The 23,958-nt window shown below is 35.3% G+C and overlaps 1 protein-coding gene across 5 annotated transcripts in view; it reads right to left on the bottom strand.

Annotated features, from left to right (window-relative positions):
* LRBA (LPS responsive beige-like anchor protein) overlaps positions 1 to 23,958 on the bottom strand; it is an 834,672-nt gene that overhangs the window by 155,963 nt on the left and 654,751 nt on the right. For all 5 annotated transcript variants that reach the window (XM_035022918.1, XM_035022919.1, XM_035022917.1 and 2 more), the window contains 2 exons: positions 13,110 to 13,250; positions 11,751 to 11,870 (listed from right to left, as the gene is read on the bottom strand). In XM_035022918.1, the coding sequence (XP_034878809.1) occupies positions 11,751 to 11,870; positions 13,110 to 13,250 (261 nt within the window). The remainder of the gene's footprint in view (positions 1 to 11,750; positions 11,871 to 13,109; positions 13,251 to 23,958) is intronic.

Raw genomic sequence — 23,958 nt, 5'->3', positions numbered from 1 at the left:
AAAGAGATGTGGTTAAATGAACAAATCTGAAAGTTATGCATAAGTTGTATATAAAAACAAGAATGAACAGATACATAGTTCTGTTAGAGAGTGAATGTTTTCCATTGTTAACAGAGAGATGAGACAGCTTGAGCTCACTGTCATGTGGATGTGAGTGTGAAATAGAGACTGAAGGAAAAATACAAAAGAAAGAAAGAGAAGAAAGGGAGGACATATGCCAGAAATGAACAAAGGATGTATGAAAAAGGTGGGATTTTAATTTTACTTTCTTTTAGCGTTTAAAAAATTCTGTATTATTTAAAAATATGTCTGAAAACAGAAGAATAATGAGAATATTTTAACAAAAAAAAAACCCTACTGAATAATCAAAGTTTAAGCTTTTTTAAAAAAACAAATGTATCAAGAAATACATTTCTGGCAATTATGCTCTATTTGCTATAGCTAAACACTTTCTTATAAATGGCTCTAACACTGATGCCATCAGCATCAATGGAATGTATTATGGTAGAAGATGCTGATAGAGGAAAAAAGGAACCTAACTTATCTTCAGATTACAGACTCCTGGGATTTCTGGGATAGTAGAGGGCAAGTCAAAGGACTCATGTTCTTATAAATCTCACAAGACACAAGTAAAACTATTCTATTATCATCTCCATTTTGATCATCTCCATTATTTAACAAACATGTATATACTTACAACTTTTTAAGATTTTAGTTATTTATTTGTCAGAGAGAGAGAGAGCATAAGCAGGGGGAGCGGCAGGCAGAGGGAGAAGCAGGCTCCCCGCTGAGCAGGGAGCCCGATGCAGGACTTGATCCCATAGCCCTGGGATCATGACCTGAGCCAAAGGCAGATGCTTAACAGACTGAGCCACCCAGATGTCCCTATATTTAAAACTTTTAAGAATTAATTCTTTTTTTTTTTAAAGACTTTATTTATTTATTTATTTGAGAGAGAGAGAGAGAGAAACAGCATGAGAGGGGAGAGGGTCAGAGGGAGAAGCAGGCTCCCCGCTGAGCTGGGAGCCCGATGCGGGACTCGATCCCAGGACTCCAGGATCATGACCTGAGCCAAAGGCAGTCGCTTAACCAACTGAGCCACCCAGGTGCCCCCTAAGAGTTCATTCTTAAAGCTAAAACTCATTCATGTAATATTACTGATAGTCACTTACTGAAAAACTTATTTATAATCTCAGGATTTAATTGCAGTCTCTCTACTTAATTTTAAGTATGAAATATGCTGTATTAGCCCTACTCATTTTTTAAGTTAATACATATTTTATGTTCATTACTAATAATACACAATAAATTATAACATAGGTTTTTAAATTCAATCTCCAAGATGTGACCTGGATATCTAAGACGTGACCCATACAGGATGTCCACATAGACTTCTTTTGTAAAGCTGTAACAGTAACAGCTCAATCTGTCTTAATTGTAAAAATGCAGAAAATGAAACTATTCTCACCTCTTGGTTGGCAGATGGCATTCAGCTATCAGTTGTCTTGTGGACAGAAAAGCCCTTCCTAAAATATGAAGCATTAGTAACACCATTCCATGTGGAGCACATATCAACCTAAGTTTTGCTATTCCCTTCCGGCGGTGATGGCCATGCACTCTCCTTTCTCTAAAAACGACCTTTCAATGTCTCCCAGTCTCCTTCACTAATTCCTCTTTACTTGACATTTTAAAATCTATTTATTCTTGGGGCGCCTGGGTGGCTCAGTCGTTAAGCATCTGCCTTCAGCTCAAGTTATGATCCCAGGGTCCTAGGATCGAGCCCCGCATTGGGTTCCTTGCTCAGCAGGAAGCCTGCTTCTCCCTCTCCCACTGCCTGCCACTCTCCCTGCTTGTGGGCTCTCTCTCTGTCAAATAAATAAAATCTTTTTAAAAAACGTTTAATAAAGGGCGCCTGGGTGGCTCAGTCGTTAAGCGTCTGCCTTTGGCTCAGGTCAGGATCCCAGGGTCCTGGGATCAAGTCCCACATCGGGCTCCCTGCTCCAAAGGAAGCCTGCTTCTCCCTCTCCCACTCCCCCTGCTTGTGTTCCTGCTCTCGCTATCTCTCTCTCTGTCAAATAAATAAATAAAAATCTTAAAAAAAAAAAAAAGTTTAATAAAAATAAAATCGATTTATTCTTTCATTCATTCAATCAATATTCACTGATTTCTAACTAAATGCAAGGCAATGCTCAAAATGCTGAGGTTGCAAGGTAAATAATACAAAAAGTCCCTACCTTCATAAAGCTCTAGTGATGGAGACATAAGCAAACTAATATGTACGTATCATATCAAATAGTGGCAAGCACTATGTAAAAAGAAATAAAACAAGATAAGGGGATACAGAATGAGGGTTGACATGTGGTATTTTAGAAAGGGTGTTCAGACATGTCCATTCTGAGGAGGTGACATTTTTGCAGAGACCTGAATGAAAGAATGAAATGAGCAAAGCAAATATGTGGGGGAAAGTGGTTGAGGCAGAGATTATCATATGCAAAGCCACCAAAACAGGAGTGGACTTGGCATTTCTGAAGAAGAACAACAATAAAGGCAAGTGAGGCTACAGTAGAGTAAAAGAAAACAATCAGAGAGGCAGCCAGATAACCAGATCGGACCTCAGTGGCTAAAGCATGAACCTGAATTTTGTTCTAAGTTAGATGAGCTGTCATTGGAGAGATTGGGGCACAGGGATATGATCTAACTTACAATATAAAAAGATTATTCTGGCTGTTGTATAGACAAATACCACATGGGGAACAGGTGAAGTGAGAAATAATGGCCACTTGGACTAGGGCCCTAGTATAGATGTGGTGTTAACTGGTCAGATTCCGAATGTATTTTGAAGGTTGAGAGGATGGGCAATGGGATGTGAGTGAAAGGGAGGAATCAAAGATTCTAAGCTTTTTAAAGGCCTGGTGCTGTCTTTTATTAACATGGTAAACACTGAGGGAAGAGCAGGGCTTTTTCTTTGAGTTTGATATTGGACTTGTTCAGTTTAAAATGCCTATGAACAGGAGCCCCTGGTTGGCTCAGTCAGTTAAACATCTGACTCTTGGTTTCACCTCAGGGTCGTGAGATCAAGCCCCATGTTGGGGTTGGTGCTCAGTGGGCAGTCTGCTTGAAGATTCTCTTCCTCTGCCCCTCCCCCACTTGCTCGTGAGTGCTTCCTCTTTCTAAAATAAATATATAAATCTTTAAAAAAAATAAAATACCTATGAACGTTTATCTAGTTCAAAAGGAGCTAGATATATAAATCTAGAATTCAGGGGAAAGCCATGAGATAAGGTGCAAACACCTAGGAAAAAGGTATTGATACAGAAGAGATCTAAAACTTGAGTCCTAAGGTACTCTAACAGTTTAGGGTATGAAAGCAAGATAATGCAGTAAAAGGGAATGAGAAAAAAAAAAAAAGGTAAGATAGCCAGGAGAGGGTGAAACAACAACACAATCCAGCAATTCCACTTCTGGGTATTTATCCGAACAAAACAAAAACACTAATTCAAAATGATCTATGCGCCCCTATGTTTACTCCAGCATTATTTACAGTAACCAAGGTACAGAAGCAAACTATGGGTCCACCAATAGATGAATGAAGAAAGAAAATGTGGTGTGTGTGTGTGCATGTATGTATACAGACAGGGAGGTAGATAGGAGGAATGTTACTTAGCCATAAAAAAAAAAAAAGAAATCTTACCATTTGTGACAACACAGACGGATCTAGATGGTATTCTGCTAAGTGAAATAAGTCAGATCGAGAAAGAAAAATACCATATGATTTCACTTAAATATGAAGTCTAAAAACAAAACAAATGAACAAACAAAAAAATGGAAATCTGATGGTTGCAGAAGGGAGGGAAGTGCGGGGCTGGGTGAAATAGGTGAAGGTGATTAAAAGGAACAAACTTCCTTTTGGGGAAGGTCGGTGGAGCATGTGACTCTTGATCTCTGAATTGTGGGTTTAAGCCCCATGTTGGGTATAGAGATTACTTAAAAATAAAATCTTAAAAAAAAAAAAAGAACAAACTTCCAGTTATAAAATAAGTAAGTCACAGAGATGTACTGTATGGCATAGGGAATATAGTTAATAATATAACTTTGTATGGTGACAGACAGTAGCTACATTTATCATGGTAATCACTCTGTAATTATAAAAATGTTGAAGCATTATGTTGCAACCTGAAATTAATATAATATCATATGTCAACTATACTTCAAATGAATAACAAATAAATAAAATGAACAACTTTATGTCTTTCTATCCCTTATAGTAAACCAAATGCTGAATCCTAGAGAACTAACCCATCCCTTGAATTCATCCCCTTAACCACTTCACTAGTTGAAGCTCTTATCATCTCTCCCTTTAACTGTAATAGCCTCCTAACATTTCTCCTGACCTCCAGCTCTCATCCTTTTTTCCCATCTCATCATTTTCCCCCAGTGGGATCTATTTTCCACACTGTTGCCAAAGCTCTTTCTTTTATAGTAGAGCCAATTACATGGTACTTCCACTCAAAAATCTTAAATGGCTCCTCATGGCCTATAGCAGGGGATTGTAAACCATAGCCCATGGGCCAAAAATGACCTGCCACCTGTTTTTGTAAATAAACTTTTATTATAATACAGTCACACTCATTTGTTTACATATTATCTATGGCTGCTTTTATACTACAGTGGTAGAACTGAGTAGCTGGGACAGAGACCACATGGCCTGCAAATCAAAAAATATTTATTATTTGGCTATTTGCAGAAAAATTTTGCTGAACTGACCTATAGAACTAAGCCAAATATCTTTAGAATGTTACCAAGAATCTTCATATGGGACCACAACTGCCTTTCAGTGTCTCTCCTTTTTTATGTTTCCTACACACCAAAGCACATAAGACCAAGCCAGCAGACCAATAAACATTCCCCAAGGTTCCAAACATTTTCTCTGACTACATTCATGTCATTTTCCTTGCTCAGAATTCACAAGTATTAATTTAATAAATATTTAATTTAGTGTCCACTATGTTCCAGGTAGTGCTTTAATCTCTAGGAAAAGACCAATGAGCAGAACAGTCAAATTTATGCTGTTATGGAGCTAATGTTCCAGCAGCATAAGACATACTAGGCAAATAAATATGTCAGATGGCGAGTAACATGAAGAAAAATGAAACTGGAAGTGATAAAAGGGCTTGGGGTAAGGGATGTAATTTTAAATGGAGAGGACAGAGAAGTTCTTACTAAGAAGGTGACATTTGAGCAAAGACTTGAAAAGGGTGAAGGAATGAAGCTATCTAAAGGAATTTTTCAGGAAAAAGGAAAAGTAAAAACAGAGGCCCTGAACTGGGAAGATACTGGAATATTTGAAGAATACCATGGAGGTCCTGCTCAGTTAGAACAGAGTGAGCAAGGAGGCAAACAGAACAAAAAGAAGTCAAGAGCTAATAGGATTTTGGAGGGCAGAGGTAGATGGCGTAGAGGCATGCATTCAAGGACTTAGGCTTTTAACTCTCAACTGAGAAACCAGTTACTAAAATGGCAAAGACTGTGAGAAGACCAGGTTTGAAGGAATAAAGATCAGGAACATGATTTGGTTTTGAACATGTTAATTTTGAGATACATTTTATATATTCAAAGGGAGATATCGAGGAGGGAGTTAGATACCAGGATAATGTACAGGCTAGAGACATAAATCTGGGAGGTCTGTTAGGACTCTCTAGCATCCTTTAAGATACAAGTCCAGTCTCACTCTATGAAGTCACCCACAACTTCACCTCCCCAGTCAGAATTAATTTCATTGTGTTTATATCTTATTATGCCACTTTTCACTGTCTAAGCTGTATTAAAAATAGTTTTATATATACCTGTCTTTCTCATCAGAAGGTATGTGAAATAAAGAACTATGTTTACCTTACTCTTTTACTCCAAGTGCTGTCTAGTATGTATTGCATGTGATAAATAATCAATAAATGCTGACTTAAGTATGTTTTTGAGGATTTTAGTTCAGCTGTCAGAGGAAGTTTTCCGCCTGAAGGCAGGGAGCTAGATACTTATTTCCTAACTAAACTTGTTCTGTGTTCTCTACACACATGTCCAAGTCAAATTTAATTTCTCTCTCATCTTACAAGACCAATCAATCACCAGATCTCAACAGTTCTTATCTTCTAAACACATATTAAATTCATCAACGTTTCTCTACTACCATTGCCACTACTGAGTTCAAGACTCCACTGTCTCTCCCCTAATTACAGCTTACTAATTGCTTCACTCTTGCTCATAGTGTAATAAATATTCAAACACCAACCACAGTGTTCTCTTAAAACCACAAAATCTGTTCGTGTCTCTGTACCTCAACCCTTTCAATGTCTCCTTATTGTCCCTGGATAAATTTCAACCTCCTTACCAAAGCTTATATGGCCCCTAATGTTAGGCCTTGGATTTCCTCTCCTCTCTCTTCTTTTCATTTCTGAGGCTCTATCTAGGAGCCCACATAGCCTTAATTATACCAAATTGCTGGGACTGTTTTATTGTCAGTATCTCTTCTAAGGAGCAAGTTCACTAAAGGCAATGACTGTGTCTTATTTGGTGCTGTATCACAGCCAGGGCCTGACAGTGCGTAATTAAAATAAAAAGTTTAAAATTAAATATTACCTCAGGACTCCCTCAAACTTTTTACTCAAATTTTACTAAAATTTTAGCATAGGTTTTTTAGTACTGTATTATTGTCCTAAATTTTGGGCTTCTGGAGAAGTATGGTTCTCCATTCATCTTCATTTTAGATCCACATACTATTGTGCTCCATTCGGAAATAATGAACCTAGGTGATATTTATGACTCCTTCCAATCTTCAATCTTAATTATTAATAATTTCTATAGGAGAGAAGGAAAAGAGTTTAAATTGACCAAGTCCGATTGTAATCATTAAATGTATTGACACTAAGGTTCCTGAAATGAGTATGTTGCCTCAGAGCCAGGGGAAAAATCAGTGACGTGAACTGCATAGAAAAGCTTAGATATTTATGTAATATTTAGATGTGATTACCTAGTGAAATTCATTCAATTTTTATGAGTCCATAATTTGCTGCACAGAATTTGGTCATAATAGTTCAGTAATCTATTTTGCACTTCAGTTTCTAAACTTGAGGTTTTTTTTTTTTTTTTAAGATTTTATTTATTTATTTGACAGAGAGAGAGATAGCGAGAGCAGGAACACAAGCAGGGGGAGAGGGAGAAGCAGGCTTCCCGCTGAGCAGGGAGCCCAATGTGGGACTCGATCCCAGGACCCTGGGATCATGACCTGAGCCGAAGGCAGACGCTTAATGACTGAGCCACCCAGGCGCCCCAAGTGAGTTTTTTTTGTTTGTTTGTTTTTTAGAGAGAGAGGATGCACATGAGCTATGGGGGGGGGGGGGGATACATATCGCAGAGCAGAAGGAAAGGGAGAGAGATGCTTAAGCAGGCTCTCTGCCCAAGGCAGAGCCTGACCTTGGGCTTGATCTCACAATCCTGAGATCATGACCTGAGCCAAAATCAAGAGATGGATGCCCAGGCATCCCTTAAGCGGGTTATTAAGACTTGAAACACAGAATCTGCTGGGGATTTTAAAATATTATTTATCACAATGATGATTCTCCAACCCAATTTTAGCACATCCTATTTCAATCCTCAAGAATACCTATTATTGCTACTACCTATCAATATTTAAATGAAGTACAACATCAGGAACATTGTCCTAAGCATATAGGGCTTGATACAGTAGTCATTAGCTACAAGTGGCTATTCAACACTTGAAATGTGGCTAGTCTAAATATACATGTGTTATTATAAATATAAAATACATACCAGATCTCAAAGACAGTATGAAAGAAGAATATATCTAATTAATAATTTTATATTGGTTACATGTTGAAATAACAATATTTTGATATTAAAGTTAATTTCAGATGGTTCTTTTCACTTTTTAAAACGTGACTATAAGAAAATTTAAAATTACACATGTGGCTGGCAATTGTGGCTTGCATTATATTTCTATTGAACAGTAATAACCCTACTTTAAAAAAAATATTTATTTATTTTAAAGAGAGAGAGAACAAGAAAGAGCGCGGGGGGAGGGACAAAGGGAGAGGGAGAGAGAAACTCAAGCAAACTCTGGGCTGAGCATGGAGCCCGAAGTGGGGTTCTATTTCACAACCATGATATTAGAACCTGACCTGAAACCAAGAGTCAGATGCTCAACTAACTGCTCCACCCACACATCCAGAACAGTAGTAAGCCTACTTAAAGAGCTGATCAACACTTCTAACAGTTATCCAGGCAGAATGAAAAGCATCATCGAGGGTCATATCTGAAATGAAACCAGCAATGATACCCGAAAATACAAATGATCCCCAGAACTCTAAAATGGTAAGTCATGCTAAAATTCAAAGACTACTTTAGTAAAATTTAATAGTTTTTTCTTCCCTGAAAAAAATAATTCGCTAGGATAACCTTTTTTTAGTAAGTTATTCTCTGAGTATTAGCAGAATGCAAGAAATGGGGTTTCTAAGATATTAAAGTAACAGTTCCCCTTCAGCACAAAAAGAGTTAAATATTAGAAATGGTATCACGTTATTATTTTTCCCTGAAAAAAATTAATCTTCTATCTACCTCACAACACTTCATATTTGTTTTTTTTTAAAGATTTTTTAAAAGATTTTATTTATTTATTTGACAGACAGAGAGCATAAGCAGGGGGAGCGGCAAGGGAGAGGGAGAAGTGGGTTCCCTGCTGATAAGGGACTCCATGGAGGGCTTGATCCCAGGACCCTGGGGTTATGACCTGAGTTGAAGGCAGACGCTTAGCCGACTGAGCCACCCAGGTGCCCCTAAAGATTTTATCTTTAAGTGATCTCTATACCTAATGTGGGGCTCAAACTTACAACCCCGAGATCAAGAGTTGCATGCTCTACTGATTGAGCCAGCCAGGCATCCCACAACACTTCATTTTTGTAAAATCTCATGAAAACATTTTAGAAAATGTATACCATATTCATCAAGCAAGGTATACTTTAGAATATATACTCAATATATATTCAATATATATTGAGTATATTCAATAACGTGATTCTCACCACCCATATTTCACTATCCTCTGTGTACTGTTTAACATTGTTCTTATTTCCAGAAACCTCAACAAGATAATACAAATAAAGATCACACTATAATTAATATGATTCCATCTGAAATGCAATGTTATATCTCAATGAAATATTTATACTACTATAATGACTTAAATGTGCTTTCTTACACATTTATTCTTATACATTATATTATCATAATAACTTAAATGTGCTTTCTAAAGTGTTAAAATGTAACACTTTTAAAAGGGCAGGATACAAGAAAAGAAGCAAGATTAAATACCGCCTCAGTTTTAAAAGGACCATCTAGCCATGTATAAGGAGGCTCTTTAGCCTCTGTGACCGTGTATTACATACTTTTTCAAAGTACTTGAAAAGTTGTAGGGACCAAATTAGTTAGTTATCAATGTAGAAAATGTAATTTATCAATGTCCTATCTACCCTACAGGTATTTTACAGTTAAAAAAAAAAAAAAGGAGACTATACATATTGGTTATAAGAGCAAGTAGGCTTTAGCAAATAGTCCTGAAGAAACTTTCTCTGCCTCTCAACATAATTAAATAATATTTATGAATGAAACTATATTTTTATTGAGGCCGAATCAACTTGACACTTGAAATTTTTAAAAAAATTTTAACTTTTTCCTTAACTCTGTACTCTACTTCTTCATATAGATGCTTTATATAACACGGCTAGAAAGCCAGAAATTAAGTAGCACAATAGCAAGAATTGAAATTCTATTATTTGTCTAGTAGTTGGAGCTTTTTTATTAAGGCCTGCTGGGGCATTCAAAAGAAAGTGAGATGAATTTAAGTGTTTATTATTTGTGAAGGAATAAGAAAAACTAGGAAGAACGGTAAAGAAGTTCATATGGGTTTTACTTTTTTGTTTTTTAGTTTTTAATGTTGCAGCTGTTTTGTGTGGGTTTTTAATTTTTTTACAGGTAGGGTATTTTAAGGTAAGTGTTTGGGAAAATGGAACTAGACTTGTGCTAAATGAAGAATCTTGACAGAAAAAGGCTTGAGATTTAGGAAAAAGAGATGACAGAACTACAAAGATCTATCATATGCACCTCTTGTCTAACAAAGCATTACGAAGGAATGTCTAGTACTTAGAGGTAGAAAGTTGGAGATATATACTATCCATTTATTATGGAGCAGGAAACAATAATTTTCAAATTCATAATTTTATTTTTGTTTAAATTTCAAGTACCAAACTTAAGTATGAGATTATAACTTGGTCATGAGATGCTTAACAAATGAAAGAACAAATTTTTAAAAAATCATGTCTTCAATTTGATAACAAAAAGGTTAGGCTTATCACTGTTTTCCTATGTCCATATCCCTCATTACTTCTCAAAAGAGTTATATAAGTAATTCAATAGCTTTGAGATTGGAAGAATTAAAAAACAGTTACTAAATCTATTAGCTATTCTGATTTACTGTTTCTAGTTACCCATTTTTTTTTTTAAAGTAAGCTCTAGGCCCAAAGTGGGGCTTGAACTCACAGCCCTCAGATCAAGAGCCACATGTTCTACTGACTGAGCCAGCCAGGAGCCCTCTACTGATGACCCTTAAAGAATATGATATATAATTTCAAGAGTATTTCAGAGTACATTATTTGCAATATCAAAAAATCCTACAGATGTCCCAACATAAAAGATTATTTCTGCATATGATGTAATCTTCAATAAAATATCTTTGATATAAGTAATGTTATGCTCTACTGTAAGATAAAGTATGTGAATACATTTTATAGTCTTCAAAGTACCACACCTAAAAGATATAATTATCATATTAAATTTTTTAAAGGTACTCTCTAGTAACATAAACATTAGTAATGTAACTTTTCCTCTTTTAAACCCCAATATTTCTTATATGGTGCCTATCATTTTCTTCCATATAGTATAGCTATTTATATATAAGTCATATTTCTTTATGAGACTATAAGGAATTTCACATCCACAGGCATATCTCATTATATTCAATAGCATCTGGAGAAAGAGACAGTATGTCATGAAAGTAAAATACTATAATTTCTGAGGGTAGAAACAAAGATCTAGTAAGGATTATGTTAGCTATTGTGCAGTTTTTGATTTCTTACAGTAGTGAACATACATATAGATACGAGAACTCCTCTTTTCCCTCAATAATAATGTAACCTTATATCAAGCAGAGTCAGGTATGAATTTAGAATTAGTAGCAGGTAAAAGATTAAGAGAGATGGGATCTTTAAAATAAAATGAAGTAAAATAAAATTAAATAAATTAAAAGTCTGAGAGTCTTCTCATAGCATTTTTCTGACTGTATTAATTTTATTTATTGAGTTTGTAATGCCATTGAGCATGCTACCTTACATTCATACTACTGTATTTTTCCTTTAAAAAGATTCCAAGGAGGAAAAAAACAACCATTCTACAACTAAAGAGAAAGAGACAGGGAGACATATGACAGGTAGAGACACACAAAGAACAGAGAGACAAAGACAGACAGACAGAGAGATGCTATACAGTGGTTCTTGGCCATTTAATTAAAGCCTCAGCCTTTGAGGCTTCTCTTCAGTAAATAGTGCTATGCTGCAAGAGAGAAACTCTCAACATTCATTCAACAAGGAACACAATGGCAATAGTAACTGTAAAATGAAACATTTCTGTACCTTAATATCAGATGTATCACGCTGACAGTTTCGCCAAGCTCTAGAAATTGATGAAAAAGTTCGATCCGCATGATCAAATTTCCCTCCTTGCAAATTTAGGAAATAAGTTGTGAAAGGTTCCTAAAAAATAAGCAATTAAAAAAATCCATGTTTCCTCATGCATAAAAAATTTTTTAAATAAATCATTATATTTAGATACTTTAATGACTAATAGACATTAGCCAGCTATATATAAACTAGGTATAGAATGGGAATTATATCTAAATTATTATATTAGTGTTCTTAAACTAGTTTTGTTTCAGAAGAAATATTTCCAAAATTTGGCATTTGCAACATTTTTCAGACTCCCTTTTCAAGAACAATTTATTAATAAAATTCAAACATAAATTAGATTGCATTTTCTTCATAGAACAGGGTAATAGTCTAATATGTAATTTTCCTATTGTTATGGCTCAATATTTAATTTATGATTAAGAAAAGAAAAATGTTTGGAAGATTTAAAAGCCTCCTCTTAGTTAAAGAACACTTAAACACATATTAGTAGATAATTGCTTGAAATTAGCTAAGCACTATAAATTACTTCTAGGATTTATGTCTGCCTGTATCCTTCTAACAAGCTTTAATTAATGATGTGCTGCTAATGCTTTCCCAAAGAAATTACTTTCTAGTAGATGAATCACCTTTCAATTTTACAGAAACATTTCTTGTTTAACCAATATATTATCAATACACAGTAGCCTTGGTGTAATCTACAAACATAACTTATTCCATTTGGGGCAACTGAAATTCCTAAAATATATGAACACATGCTATCTTAACAAAATCTTATTTAGTTCTTATTTTAATATACTACATTTGAAAATAACGTATGTTACAATTTAGGATCTGATGAGATACCAACCATTTGAAGAGGCAAGTTTAAGAAAAATATTCATATAATTCCAGGTGAAACATTTTTAAGGCTATTCTATAGCAACATGTTATCAAATACATATCAAATGAGATAAAGAGATATTTATAATTAGAAATCTAATCACTGAAAAAAAATTTAGCATTCAAAAAAGATGCCAACAACTTTCTTTCTTTCTTTTTTTTAAGGATTTTATTTATTTATTTCAGAGAGAGAGTGAGAGAGAGAAAGAGCACAAGAGGGGGGAGCGGGAGAGGGAGAAGCAGACTCCCTGCTGAGCAGGTAGCCCGATGCGGGACTCGATCCCGGGACTCCAGGATCATGACCTGAGCCGAAGGCAGTCACCTGACCAACTGAGCCACCCAGGCGCCCAACAACTTTCAATCATTGCATATTCTCCACAACACTGAATTTAGTTATTCATGGTTTATTATTCAAATTGAACTTACTATTCTTAGCAGCCATGCAAGAACAAAACTTGCAGTTGAGTAATGAGTACCATAGTGGAACTTTGGAACTTGATCATCTTCCCATGATTCATAACGCTCTGCAAAGAATGCTGCTCTTTTTGGATTCAAAGCTCCTATTGGCTGCCAATGTGGAAGAAAAAGAAAAGAAAACAAAACAAGAACACATAAATGTAATCATCTTTTATTTCTTTCTTCAAATGTCATCCTATTAGAAGTGAGAGTCAATTTAAATATACATATATACTCTACTGAAGCTAAAACATGGTGCTACATTCAGAGAGTGGATGCAAAAACTTTTTCCAAAGCAGGTTAAACATACACATATAAGTGGAAGGAGAAACCTGTCATTTCTCAGTGAGTCTAGTTTCTGTTGAATACAGGTTTTTAATCAGACCATAACAAGTATTTTCATAAAGACAATCACATGAAGTGAATATTAGCTATATAACAGTTTGGAAAGCACCTATAAAATTCTATTTAGTTAATTAGAAGCAACACCCAGAAACAGAATCTTGATGTTAGAGAATTTACAATAGCTTCTGAGAAGAGGATGAAACAAAAATGCAAGGGAATGAGGAATGCAAGGAAGAGAATGAGTGAAAAAGGGATTAAATGTAAATCTAGAAATTTCTACTAGTATGAGTAAAAGCAAAATTTAGAGGATTAAAACATCCCTGCCTGAAATAAATAAAGTATATGTGTGTGTGTCTCTGTGTATGTGTGTGTATAAATAATAGAAGACAGATTACGAGTTTATACCAGAAAACGATTCATTATAGTAGAGGGCTGAAAAGCAGTACAGCAAAGTGTTGAAGAATGTGGGCTCACTGGAATAGTAATAATACCCAGTCCAAAGGTTGTTTTGGAAAATAAAATGAGTAATTACATATAAAGTCCTACAAACCATGCCTGACATTCAGTGAATGCTATTACTTTTAAGATTATCTTTCAGAATTGGGGTAAAGTTTGAATGAAATAATAGCCTGTAAAACCCTTAGAACATTACTTGGCATAAGAGCTAAATAAATGTTAGCTAGTATCATTATTATTGCTGCAGCTGTTGTTATTTAGGGAATACATGAATTTCATTAAAAAAACATGCAAAATTTTCTGTGATTATGCACATGTACATTTTCTTAAGGAAGACATACAAAGTATTAAGATTCTCAAAGGGTTTGAGGTCTCCAAGAATGTTAAAAACCACCTGCTTTAAGTAATAACTCATTCTCATAAAACATTGTGATCTCTAGAAAATCTCTATTCCTTATTTAAAATATAATTACCATTTCACTGAAAAAAAAAAAGCTAAGATGACTTTCTTAAATGAGTACCTAGTCACTTCATTTATAAGAGAAAGAAAATATTTTAAATATCTTATTATTTATGGGGGATATGCTAAACTGAAATAAAAAAACATGGGTTTTAAAATAGATGTATTCAGAAATATTCTGTTAAAAATGAAGCAAAGTTAAACTAGTTTTTAAACTGCTTCTCATGTTAATATGTGATTTACAGCAACATTTTAAATTCATCATTTTCACTATCTTTCTTAAATTAATTGTTAACTATTTTTAAAAACTATCTTTATCACTGTCCTCTTTCAATAGCTTGGTTTGAATCAACATTTTATATTGTCATTTTTTTACTTTACAAGCAAATTTTTAAAAATCTTTCATCAATTACTATTTTAGATCAATCTCAGTATACTAATTTAAAATGCCGTCTTTTAAAGCATTAGTTTCTGTACAGAAGAATTAAATCTGATTTACTAAATTTATGCCAGTTAAGAATAGAAGTGACTCCAAGAAATCTTTGTTACAGAATCAATTTGGAATGCCTTTAAACATATTTTAGTTGTTGTCCCTAAACACCGAGCCATACAAAAGGAAAGAACGAAGAAATAAAATCACTGGAAGACAAATTATGTGAATTAAAAATAGAATCAATGCTCCTTTTGTATAGTTCTGCAGCATATTAAGTATTCACTTTATCTGCTCCTATTTTTATTACTCTCCAAATGAGTATACCTCCAAAATCAATAGTTATAGAATCACGTTGCTTGAATATAATGCTAAAACCAATTAGGATTGATTTCAGTAGCATCTGAGGAAAAAATGGCTTCGTGCAGAGATCCATATAGGTAGAACCCACAGTATTGATTCTGGCTGTTATTGTTACAGTTGGTTTCTGAAGCTTGCTACAGGACAGCTATCAATACATACCACATTTATTTGTAAGCATATAAAAAAGAAGTCCCCAAATAAAAGAAGGTTAAAAAAAAAAAAAAAGACCAGTGGAGCTGCGCAATGACAATGATACACTATCAGCTTACTCAGAGAAGTTACAGTGGGAATACACACATTGAATTATACATTACGCGAAAGCACTGATTTATTGTGGTAATAACATCCACCTCATTAAAAGATTCTGCTTTGCTGCAGTTGGAAGGCTACATATTGTTTACTGCTATAAATTAATGGCGGTGCAAAGAAGACTGTGGAACCATCCTAACAATAGATCTGTAATGACAGTGCTGTATATCACAGCTTCCTCAGCAGCTTCATAATAAAATGGAGACAATGTATTGAGCTAATACATTCTACCATGCTGGCCCATATTTTTCTGACAACTGCTTTAAAAGATGAGCTGAATCCAACTATGTTATAATGCTGCAAAACATTTAACTAAGCAAGAGTCAGTCATACACCAAAGTGCATCATAGCATTTTTAAAACATTGTCTAAATCAGCATTTCAAGATGTTTATTCATCTCTGCAAAAGAACTAAAAGTAAATGCTGATGGCTTCTCTTACTTATACAGTATATTAAGAATAACAATTGGAGGGCAATTCAGGAAAATGCCTAGCAATATCTCCTACAGGGAGCTCTTTGTACAATTTAACTATAAAAGCTTGACAGAATTTTTTTTTTAAATCAGCAAACTGATTAAAGGAAGAAGAGCAAAAATACTGGTCATTTAAAATGGTCATAACTTCCTGAAAAAAATCAATGAAAAACAGGTATTGATTAAAGAAGTGTAATTCAAGGTCAGAAAAAGGTAAAATTAAATAGCTCTAGGATATAGAAAAGTAATTTTACAAATTACAAAAAGCTAACAAATAATACAAGATTTTTTTAAATCTACAGAATAAAACTTGAATCACAAGATAAAAAAGTGGTTCAAATAAAATAGAATTATTTTAAAATTATCAGAAGCATTATGTTTGGAAAAAAATGGCAATAACTTGAAGTACGAAAAGAGAAGTTAAAGAAAAAAGGAACACAAAACTCTTGAAAATGTATAAATAGAAAAAAAGTCACTATTCCTAGGATATTCTTATCTCACAAATAGCAAAACTGACAACTGTGGTAGAGTGATAAGTATTCTGTTGGACAAATACTAATGATACCTTCCAGAACACGATACATAAAACAAAACTTTCTAAATCAGGTTTCTTAAAGAGTAATACAATAAAAAAATCTTTTTATTGTCTTCTTTGAGAAGTTAATTTTACTAATTAGAGAAACAAAAATACTGTGTGTGAAATGCTCAGCTCAGTGCCTAGCACACAGTAAATTATTCATAATAATATTTATTACTATTTTGCAGCTTATTTGATGAATAATATTTAAGAAAAAAAAAAAACGATTAAACAAGCCTGATGAAATTAGGTAGAGTCTGTTAGAAAAGAATGATGATCTTCTAATGGTACATACAGTACTGTGCATTACCTGTCAGAAGCCTAATAGTACATAGTAGTCCCAATAAACTGAATTACCCTACCTCAAGAAAATAACCAAAAGCAAAATTACTTTTTAAAAGTCCAAAGGGCATCCAAATGTTACTATGAAAAGCATATGAAATGTCAAGCGAATTACAACCATCTTCTACTACATCAATTAAAAACAAACAGCTTTGGATTCACAAAACCCTTCAAAGGCACATAAGAGACTTTTTCATCTAATTACTAGTAAAAGTTGGCTGTACAAAGAAACAGCTTTTATAGTGTTGATACAGTCGAAGTTTTTTTTCTTTTTTAAAATTTTAGGAAATCTTACCTGAAGTTATTTAATTAGTACCCCCAGCTTACACTCTGTAGTTTATAAGACATTATTACACATTCTCACAGTAAATATGTGAGCTAGAAATCCCTGTTTTAAAAATGAAGAAGTATTCTGAGTAACCTAGTTCAAGGTCAACATAAATCTAGGAGACACAAATTCAACACTCAAAAATCCAGTCTTGGGGTCATTTTATCCATCTAAAACTGTTGTATTAATTACAAATTATTTTTCCAAATTTCAGCAATTTTTTATATTTCCATTTTTCAAATATGATATTTATTTAAAAGGTTGGCATAAAGGCTAATAATATATGTAAAATGCTTAGCAGAGATCCTGGCACAAAGAAAGTACTTGACAAGCATAGCTGCCATTAATGTTGTTTTAATTGTTATTACCACCATGACTGACATAAATCCTTCTTCTTTTTGAGATTTATATGTGAATTGTTCTAATTTATATCAACCTTTCAGAAGTGAAGTTCCAAACTGATGGACCATGATTATAGTTACTAAGAAAGTTGAAGGGAATTGGCAAGGAGTCTCACAAATTCAACAAAGCATAGATTTGCTTGAGTTAACAAACTTTTTTTTTTTTAAATCCAAGTCTCAAAAGAGGTTTTTTTACATCCTTCTGTGAAGGCCTTCTTTGAAAAATCACTAGATCCTAACATCCTGGGGATCAGAAGCAGAAGAGAAGATTAAAGAAAAAGTAAAGGATCATTCTGGTTCATAAGACACAGAAATAGGGCCTTTGGAAACACTAAAGGATAGGGTATCATAAAAGATACATTTTGTGGTTATAGGGAATGGTGAAGAGATGTCAAAACTGAAAAGGGGCTCAGGAACAGGAGGTAAAAGAGCATAAGGATTTTTAGGATCTTGCTTAGGATCTGGATGACTGGCCTAAAGCCATCTCCAATGTCATCTTCATTTGGTATGATTAGGAAACTGGATAACCTCCTTTAATTCTATGATTACACATAAAAGCTGTCCTACAGCATTTAAGAGGTCATGTGCAAGAGATGTTTTACATTATTTCATTTTTTCCTGGAAGTAGGATAGGCCTATAGACATTGAAAGAGGGCCATTGCAAAATAAGGGATAAAAGCTAGTAAGAAAAATATAACAAGATGGTTGAACTCCATGTTACAGGAATCCAATGTTATGTTATAAACATGCCAGATTAAAGGACTGAATAGTGTTAATTAAATAAAAGGTATCTAATATTCATGAATGGATTAAATAAAAAAACTTCAAATTCAGAGGATGAAAGGGAATGGACTATTGGCAAATGTGATATCATAAAAGACCATTTCTAATTAGAGAATAATGATTTGGTTTGGAAGATTACAAGAAATAAATATGGTATACAGGTTAAAAGGTCCATTCTATCTGATGACAGTGTTACTATGTATTGGATTTAAGTGAAGGTTCTAAGAATCTTACATAAATTACCTCATATTCACATCAGCCCCTTAATATATAAACCTATTAGCATTCCTAACTTTTGGCAAAAAATTGAGTCAGAGAAGTTAAATGACGATTAATGACTGGCTACCTAAGCCAGCGGCTGAGGCAAAATTTAGAACCAACTTTAAGTAAATTGACTAGCAAATCCTAGAATGATTTGGGTTGTGTGGATTGATAAAAATGCTGGTGCTGACTCTGCAAAGTCATTAGAATCCTTTCATGGGAGGTTTAGATTGAAGATCCTTTTGAAAATGTGCTAGTTACATTTTTATCCCTACTTGCCTAATGTGTGTGGATATCACTTTAGCAGAAGGTTTCATAAATGAAAAAAATACATGTATTTTGCTTGGGGACACCGAAAGATGCTTGGCAAAAACAGCTTAAAAAAAAGTGAACAAAAAGGTAAATACTGTCACCAAAGTTTATGGCTTTACTTTTCTCTTAACTTTTATAGTTATATATCCACATCCATGAACCCAATAAGAGCCTTTAATTCTCTGTGCTGCTAAACCTTTTTAAAGAAGCCACTGAATTTTATTATGTGCTTCTCCACCACCTGCCTTCTTCCCCCACCGCCAAGGGAAGAAAATAAACGAATAGCCTCTGCCATTTAAGCCATGTTGCCACTGTTAGGGGGTATGATACTCTTCTCTGTCAGTTGTAGCAGCTCTTTTATCTAAATGACAAGTATAACAAACAGCCTGATCAGCATTTTTACTCAACCTTGGCTTTTACGGTATTTTGTCATATGCTATATATGGCTGAAATGGTTTGGCACTTATCTTCACACACTCTACACTTTATTTAATATTGTCAAGAAAAAAATTTCATTGGCACACTACTGTGGCTTTTAGAGTTAACAAATAAGCACTTTTGTTTTCAAGTACCAGAGCAGTTTTTAATCCCTTGAAAACACACTTTCTTGCAAGTGGTGTTAAACATACACCTCCCATACTATTTCACTTTAAGAAACACATCTTGGGAAAAAGAAAGTATTCCATTTTACTTATTGTGCCTATGTAGAATATAAATCATTTCAAATGCTCACACTGGTAGATTTAGTAGCCTCTGCAGTTCTATGTTATTCAGCTATGGCTCATATTAAGTGATTTTTACTATAGGTTTTTACCTGAATTTGAGAAAGGCACAGAAATTGATTAAAATAATCTGACAATCCATTGCCAGTGTTAAGCTAAATGCCTGGAAGGAAACTCTCCCCCTCAAAACCCCCCCAATTTTAACAATACAAGGCCAAAGGGGAAAAAATATTTTAAGAATTATGAAAATGATAAACATCAAAGAAGCCCAATGCCGATATAATAAAGCCTATTCATTCTCAGATAGATTCATCTTTCCACTTAAAGAAACAGTTAAGACCATTAACATGGGGAGTTCCAGTCTAAGATGATGACATAAGAGGTTCCTGAACTCGCCTCCTCCCATGGACAAACTGAATCTACAGTTACACATAGATCAATTCCCTCTTGAAGAAATCTTGTAACTAGCTGAGCTACCTATCAAACAAGAAAAAAACCAACATGGTAACAGGTAAGAAAGGCTGTGACACACTCTTGCCACAAATCTCACCTCCAACACAGTGGCATACAATGAGGAAGGAACTCAAAACTCACAGCTTCTCCCTGAGGAGTGAAGATCTTTGGACCCAACATCTAGCCACCCCCCCCCACCCCCCCCATTAAGACTTCCATCTGTGAGAGAGGCTCTCCAGAACACATAGCTCTGAAAGCCAATGAGGCTTGCTTCTATGAGACCGTAAGATAACAAACCAAAATTCCACAGTTCCTCACTGGCTCTGGAGGACTCAGCTTGGCTAAACCCCAGTGCTCAGCTCTGAGACAGCAGACAGAAATGCCAATCTCCTAGCCCTTCCTTGAAAGAGCCTATTTGCACATCTTAAAAGCTGCAGCCTGAGAGTCAGGATCCTATCTTAACACACACCTAGGAACTGCAATCTTCCCCTGCTACTAGAGAAGCCAGCACACACCATCTCTGCATCCTCCATGTAGCCCTCTCCAAATCACCAATATCTCCTGGGAAGGAGCTTGTACACAGGTCTGGCACTTCTGCTTTCATGGCTGCCACCTAGAAGATGCATCCCTTGATCATCTGGTTCTCATGGCCATTAGGGCTTGTGTTCACAAGGTCCCATAGGACTGTAGCAAACAAACAGTTCTTTAACAGGCTATCTCCCCCCTCCCGCCCTCCCCAGAGCTCAATGTCAGCTCCCAGTCTTTCCCTGAAGGAAGTCTACTTGCAAACTTTAAAAGCTGCTGCCAGAGCCTCTGACTTCCAATCAGCCTGCACCAACTGCTGACTGAGACCCTTACGTTTGGGACACTGACAGGTCTTAGCACACCCTCAATAATTAGGAGCCACCAAGAATGAAGAAGGTGGCTTGGACAATCAGAAAGTTTGGAGAGATAGCATGTGACTTGCTATTAAGGAGGACAGGCACAAAATACCACCCACTTCCCCTAATCTCTCTCTTAAAATCAATCAAAACCCTTAGGCTGATGGGGGAAGAATACCAAATGTTCTCATCCCAGGGCCTGGAAAAGAGATAGGAAACTCTATATTACCAGAGGACCAGGCAAAAATCTACTGCTTCTGGGGTAGAGTTAAAGCAAAAGCGTTTTCACTCAGGAGAATGGGAAAAAAACTCTTTTTGAGCCAGGATTCTGCACTGATACAAAGGAGAGGTCTGCTACTACTGGAAGAGGGATGAGAAAACCCCTCATGCCTGCGACCTGCCACAGACACAAGGCAGAGTCTGGATGTCATGCAGGGTACAGACAAGAACACTGAGAAGGCCCACTGAGAAGACCCCACAGGGTCTGCTCAAGAGTGACGTTGGATCAGGAAAATGGAGGAGTTGCCCTACCCCCACCATAAACCTGGCACTAAGTATCGAGCAACAGCAATCTACTCCCAGGGAAAGGCAAGAGAGCAGAGAGAAGTCCTCAGTGGCACAGGCCTAGAGGATCTGCCAGAGAGTGGAGCAGGAACAATGAGACAAAATCTCTAGCACCCTAGGACCATACTAGGGACAAATTCAAATGGAAGAAATGGAGGAATTTGTGAAGTTCGTGCTGTGCTTAAAGTAACAATGATGATAAGAAACCCAACTGAGCTCACCTACTGCCTGGATTGACTGAACTCCCCACACAAAACGCCTGACATAAGAAAAGGCATCCATATTTCTGGGCATAAAAATAGTATTCACATCCCAGTCTCTACTGATATTAAAGCAAAAATTATGAGATGCTTAAAATACTAAGAAAAAAAAATGACCAATTGTGAAGAGACAAAGCAATCAAAAGAACCAGCCACAGAGATAATGCAGATGTTAGAACTATAAGAAAGGTTATTTAAAGTAACTATGATTCACATACTAAAAGATCTAGGGGGAAAGGTGGGAAACTTACATGAACAGTTGGGAAATTTCAGCAGAGCAGGAAACTATAAAAAAAGAATCAAATATAAATGCTAGAAACAAAAGAAAAAAGTCAGAGGAGAAGAATTCTTTTGATGACATTACATGCAGACTGCACACAGCTAGGGAAAAAAAATAAGTAAACTTTAAGGTAGATTAATAGAAAAAGATACTGCAAATAATAAAATAGTGCTGTCATGGCTATATTAATATCAGAAAAAGTAGCCTTCAGAACACGGACTATTACCAGGTATAAAGAGAAACATTACATAATGATAAAGGGATCCATTTATCAAGAAAACATAACAATTCGTAATTGTTTCTTAGGGCTCCTGTAACAAAGTACCACAAACTGAGTTGCTTAAAACAACAGAAATGTATTGTCTCATAGTTCTGGAATTTAAAAGTGTAAAATCAAGTTGTTGGCAGAGCCATGTTCTCTTTGAAGTCCCTAGGGGGAAGATGCTTCCTTGCCTCTTCCAGTTTCCTAGAGCCCAAGGTGTTCCCTGGCTTGTGACAACATAACTCCAATCTCTGTCTCCATCACCACATGGTATTCACTCCTTTGATGTCTGTCTTTTTTTTTTTTTTTTAAAGATTTTATTTATTTATTTGAGAGAGAGAATGAGATAGAGCATGAGAGGGGGGAAGGTCAGAGGGAGAAGCAGACTCCCCGCTGAGCAGGGAGCCCGATGCGGGACTTGATCCTGGGACTCCAGGATCATGACCTGAGCCGAAGGCAGTGGCTTAACCAACTGAGCCACCCAGGCGCCCCCTTTGATGTCTGTCTTAACATGGTGCTTTCATTTTCTTGTAAGGGCACCAGTCACATTGGATTTGGGCCCACCCTAATGACCTCATCTTACTTTGATTACATCTGCAAAGACTCTCTTTACAAATAAGGTCACATCTAAGGTACCCCAGTCCTTGTGAGGACTTCAATATATTGTTTTGGGAGACACAATTCAACTCATAACATGCACCCCAAAACAAATGATTCAAATACACAAAACAAAACTGATAGAAATGAAAAAATATACAGGCAAATCTAAATCGTAGTTGGAGACATCAACACCCCTCTCTCAGTAATCAATAGAACAAGTAGAAAATCAGTAAAGATATCTAAGATATGAACAACACTATCAACCAGTATCACCTAACTGGTTGTAAATGACATGTATAGAACACTTAACCTAACAACAGAAGCATACTTTTCAAGTACACATGGAGCATTAACTAACGCAGACCATCTTCTGAGCCATAAACCAAATTTCAACTAATTTTAAAAACTGAAAATCATACAAAGTATATTCTCCAATCATAATGGAATTAAACTAGAAATCAACAAGAGAAAGATGTCTGAGAAATCTCCAAACCTATGGAAATTAAACAACACTCTTCTAAATAATCTATGGGTCAAAGCAAAAGTCACAAGGAAAATGAGAAAAGATTTTGAATGAAAATGAAAAAAACAATACATAAAAATTTGTTGGACCCTGTAAAATCAGTGCTTTGAGAAAAACGTGTAGCATTAAATTTTTACATTAGAAACCAAAAGAGATCTCAAATCAATAGGCTAAAGCTTCCACCTTAAAATACTAAAAAAGAAGAGGAATTAAATCTAAATCAAGAAGAAAGAAGAATAGTAGAAAAAGCAAAGATCACTGAAACTGAACACAGAAAAAGTAACAGAAAAATAAATAAAATCCATAGCCAGACTGATCTTGGGGTGGGGATGTGTGGAGGAAAGAGAAAGAAAAAAGAAAGAAAACAAACTACCAAAATCTAGAATAAAAGATGAAATAAGCCAATTCTTTGAAAAAGTCATTCAAGAACAGAAA

This window comes from Mirounga leonina, unplaced genomic scaffold (assembly GCF_011800145.1).
Source record: "Mirounga leonina isolate KUSES-001 unplaced genomic scaffold, KU_Mleo_1.0 Mir_176, whole genome shotgun sequence".
Lineage (NCBI taxonomy): Eukaryota > Metazoa > Chordata > Mammalia > Carnivora > Phocidae > Mirounga > Mirounga leonina.
The sequence above is the reverse complement of the archived record's forward strand: the minus strand, read 5'-3'. Positions and strand labels throughout refer to the sequence as shown.